At 37.6% G+C, this 4,175-nt stretch overlaps 1 protein-coding gene across 2 annotated transcripts; it reads right to left on the bottom strand.

Moving 5' to 3' along the window:
• Positions 1-329: 329 nt before the first annotated feature.
• Positions 330-3,492, bottom strand: LOC111496540 (transcription factor BHLH089-like). Of its 2 annotated transcripts, XM_023147013.1 has the most exons (7): positions 2,879-3,492; positions 2,469-2,663; positions 2,253-2,318; positions 1,914-1,982; positions 1,748-1,819; positions 736-880; positions 330-545 (listed from the first exon to the last, which is right to left on the bottom strand). In XM_023147013.1, exons 1-6 carry the CDS (start codon positions 3,236-3,238, stop codon positions 749-751), a joined length of 894 nt encoding a protein of 297 aa, XP_023002781.1. In that variant the 5' UTR covers positions 3,239-3,492; the 3' UTR covers positions 330-545; positions 736-748. The 2 variants fall into 2 exon arrangements, with proteins under 2 accessions (XP_023002781.1, XP_023002780.1); XM_023147012.1 differs by having other exon boundaries at positions 330-880; positions 2,879-3,491.
• Between the last annotated feature and the right edge of the window lie 683 nt (positions 3,493-4,175).

The following is a 4,175-nucleotide window of genomic DNA, read 5'->3' as shown; positions in this document are numbered from 1 at the left end:
ACATACGTAAATATCTGTTTGCAAATTTATGTTCTAAAATTATTGTTTGATTCCATGATTCAAATCATAAAAAATTAGAAAACTTTTTTTTTTAATGTTATTAAAGTTAATAAACTTTAGACATAAAAGTTGAAAATACAAAATCACAATAAAAGAAAAAAAGTATCCATGACTATATTATTTTATGTCATAAATTCATTATGTATACAAAAAAAAAAAATATATATATATATATATATATATATATAAGAGAGGAACAAAGCGTAGCTTTCAGTCATAAATTCAAAAACTTGGTATTTACAAGAACAATAACAAAGAGACGAGCTTATGAACAGTGGTTATTTCAAGAACAAAACTAAGCTTATATCTATGGTGGCTTCAAATGCTAAGAAAGTTTTGAAGAGTTCAGAAAAGGTCTGCAACAATAATAATGTAGAAAATTCATTCCAAGCAATACTTTATTTTTGACAAGAATAATGCTTGTTCAGCAGGTGGTTAACTTTTTAGTATTTTATATGGAGGTGTTTATGAGCAGAGATATCAGAGAATCTACTTTCCAACACACTAACAGATGGTTCAATCACTAACTCAAAAGCAGATCTATGATGAACAGCATCCATATCTTTCATCCCTCAATCTAAAAATTGTGTCATACCTTTCATTTTTCGATATGGACAATGCTTGTTGAGAGCTCAAGTATGCCCTCTTTCTTGCTTTTTATAAGTAATGGCTGACAGAATTTAGTAGACTATGTCGTTCTTTCGAAGCCCCCACCGATCTGCATGTGTAGCCATTCTGGCGATGGGCCACGGCTGCTGTATTCTCTTGTTGCTTGTGAACCAAACGCAACACCAGTTGTATCGAATGTCTGCTGACCATACTGACACACAAAACTTGGATTTGTTAAACTTGTAATTTAAGAATAAGTCGAAACAACCATAAGTTTTCGACCTTTCAATCCCATTTCTAATTGATAACTATTTAGGCTTAATATAATAGCCCAAACACACCACTAACAGACATTGTCTTCTTTGAGTTTTTCTTTCCGAGCTTCCCCTCAAAGTTTTAAAACGTGTCTGCTAGGGAGAGGTTTCACACACTATTATAAGGAATGCTTCGTTCCCTTCTCCAACGAATGTGGGATCTCACAATCCACCCCTTTGTGAGTCCAGCGTCCTCGCTGGCACACCGCTCAGTGTCTGGCTCTGATACCATTTGTAACAACCCAAGCCCACCGCTAACAAATATTGTTCTCTTTGAGCTTTCCCTTTCAAGTTTCCCCTAAAAAATTTAAAACGCGTCTGCTAGGAAGAGGTTTTCACACCCTTGTAAGTAATGTTTCATTCTCCTCTCCAGTCAATGTGAGATCTCACAATCCACCCCTCCTTGGGAGCCCGCTAACGGATATTGTTCTCTTTGGGCTTTCCCTTTCGAGCTTCCACTCAAGTTTTTAAAATACGTTTGCTAGGAGAGGTTTCCACACCCTTTATAAGGAATGCTTCGTTCCTCTCTTCAACCAACGTGGGATCTCACACCTAAGAAATGGTCATTTCAATCAACTCTGTTGCATTTCTCGAAGGCAGTACATGTGGAAACTCCCATATTTTATGTAGTTCTCACCAGCTATTTGACTGAAGAGTTCACCTTCATTCTCCAAAGTGTGAAAAGATTAAACCCACTAAGCTTTGAATAACGATATTTATTTGAGATTAAACAACATGAACAGATAATCTGTTCAGATACTTACATCTTTAGGAGGAAACACTTCAATGCCAGGACTAACTCTGGAATTAACTGCTTCAAGCTTCATTGACAAGAACTGCATATCAAGAGAAAACTGAAAATCATGGAGTAATGTAATTTATTATCTACAAGAAAGTAATAACCATAATTTGAAAGGCATCAGGTAATACCTCAACCTGGTGCTGAAGCGATTGAATGTAATTTATTATCTCATCAAGTACAAGTGCTTTTCCAATGACCTGAGGACTTCCAATTCTTAATAACATGCTTACAAGTGACAATCAATTATTGAAAAGGTGACAGGGTTAGGTGGGCTGTCGATGATTTGGAGGGATCAAGAACGGGGGCCAGATGGTTTTATAGCAGAATCCATGAAAGTTTTTCAAACATTATCAAATCTGACAAGAAAATTTGCTCCAGGATTCATTTCATAAATTTCATTTCAAGTAAGCTCAAAAGAAAGAAAGAAAGGGGAGAGTGAAAGATAATCTCGAACAAAAAGGCTCTACCTTATTACACCCAGGGACCAAATCCTGAAGAATTTTCATTCTGTCACTTATCTTTTCTCTTCTAGCCTGTCCAGCAGAGTATTCTAATCAACAAGAGAGATTCAAGAATCCAACAGATAGACAGAGAAGCACCAAGTCATGCTATATTAATGAAGAAAATGACCACTCATATCTTAGTAACACTAATACGTTATAACCAATGTCTTGAATGAATACCCGTTCAGCCAAACTATGGCTATCAGTTGCTTGGCCCCTTCTTGCTCGCACATGAATGTAATCCTGTTTGGGTTGTTCTGGTGGGGGCTGGGAGTTACACTCGGCCTTGCCAGATCTAGGTTCTGCTTCTGTTTTAGATGCGTGATTATCATCTCTACAAGCTGCTGTTTTAAGGCGTTTTCCACCAGAGACATTCTGTCGAACAGTTGGCAGGCAAGAAGTAAATACAATCACTAAATCATCCCAATTGCTTTTATGTTGATTCAATACCAAATGAAACTCAAGAAACAGAATCAGATCAAATTCCCGTTCCATTTTGACCAATTCCATTATAGATTCAAAAACAGAATTCAGATCAATGTATTGCGATTCATTCAGGTTAAGAGGCTGAGAGAGAGAAAAACAAATACCGCCTCGCCGCTATTGCCATTGTTGCCATTGTTGCCATTACTGGTGGAACTGGCCTTAGTCGAATCGAGCTCTGAATCACGCCGCTTCTTGGAACCGCCATGGCCATGACCTACTACTCTCTGGCTCACTGGATCACCGCGCAAAACGTCTGGATTCTCCATGGCAATCTCTCCAAACTGCCCCAAATTATGAGCAAACTGAGCCATCCTCAATCCGAGCCCACCTCCAGATTCCTCAACGCCAGTTCCGCCATTAATTGGGAACTGCCAGATCTCGGAGAGATTGTACGCCGTCGCATTTGCATTGGCATTAGCGTCATTAGGAAATGACCCTTGGTTCATCAGAGTAGGTGGATCCATCTCATTTCCCAAAGATTTCTGGGGATTCAAGTTTGAATTACTAGAAGAAAACCCATATTATATTAGCCGGAATGAGAGAAAAGCCAGAAGCAGAAGCCCTCAAACTCAGCTGATTCAAAAAACCCTCCAGTTCTTGAGAGCTGTGAGTAGAAAACAACAGCGAGGAGAAAGAGAGATGTGCAGTTTAAGTAGGCTCAGAGATAAGACGAGTGAAAGGTTGTGTTCATGATTGCGAAAGAGAGAGAGAAAAAAAAGTGTGTTCTGATCTGAGACTGATTGCAGGTTGGTTCGCACTAGTAATCGAATAACCTCTCCCAGTCAAAACTTCGTTAATTTTAATTTTTTGTTTTAATATAAATTGTTTTCATTTCTGTAGTCTTCACTAGAATAGAGTAATTTTATTCCTCGTATTACTAACGTCTTATACCCGTCTCTAATACGTAAATATAACTCTTAAAATGAATATAATTTATAACATAAACTTCGAAAACGCTTAAAACGATTTTTTTCTTGTGTTTACCGTGTTTAAATACGAAATGTTGAAATTTAGAAATATAAAAAAAAAATACAAAATAATTTAAAATAATAAAATGCAAAACAACTCATTCTAACCCAAGACTAGGAATTTAAATATGAGTCTAGCATATGCATGTGTTATAGTCTCTACTCGCGATGTCATTGTTGTTCGTACAAGTGCACCTTGCTTTTACTTGAAAATAATGATGTGGCACATGGTCGGAGTATTTTGAAGAATACTCAGTAAGTGGCTCTGGTATTAGGGTTATAAAAAATGCAAACACATGCCATCATGATTTAGGAACCTATCTCTAACGCCATCTATAGGTGTCCTCAACAAATTGGATGTGTAGTACTTCTGTACACACGACCCACACGTGCGACTGTGAATCCCCAAGGTGCTCGCACACCCTTTAGACCC

The sequence above is a fragment of the Cucurbita maxima genome, unplaced genomic scaffold (genome assembly GCF_002738345.1).
Source record: "Cucurbita maxima cultivar Rimu unplaced genomic scaffold, Cmax_1.0 Cma_Scf00022, whole genome shotgun sequence".
NCBI classification, from domain to species: domain Eukaryota; kingdom Viridiplantae; phylum Streptophyta; class Magnoliopsida; order Cucurbitales; family Cucurbitaceae; genus Cucurbita; species Cucurbita maxima.
This window is presented reverse-complemented; position numbering and strand designations above follow the sequence as displayed.

Excerpts from the sequence above, each read along its gene's own strand:
- LOC111496540 (XM_023147013.1), bottom strand. The coding sequence starts at position 3,238 with ATGGATCCACCTACTCTGATGAACCAAGGGTCATTTCCTAATGACGCT. Across the intron at positions 2,664-2,878 it reads ATGGCAATAGCGGCGAGGCG|AATGTCTCTGGTGGAAAACG; the intron begins GTATTTGTTTTT and ends ACTGTTCGACAG. Across the intron at positions 1,983-2,252 it reads TGGTCCCTGGGTGTAATAAG|GTCATTGGAAAAGCACTTGT; the intron begins GTAGAGCCTTTT and ends GGAAGTCCTCAG.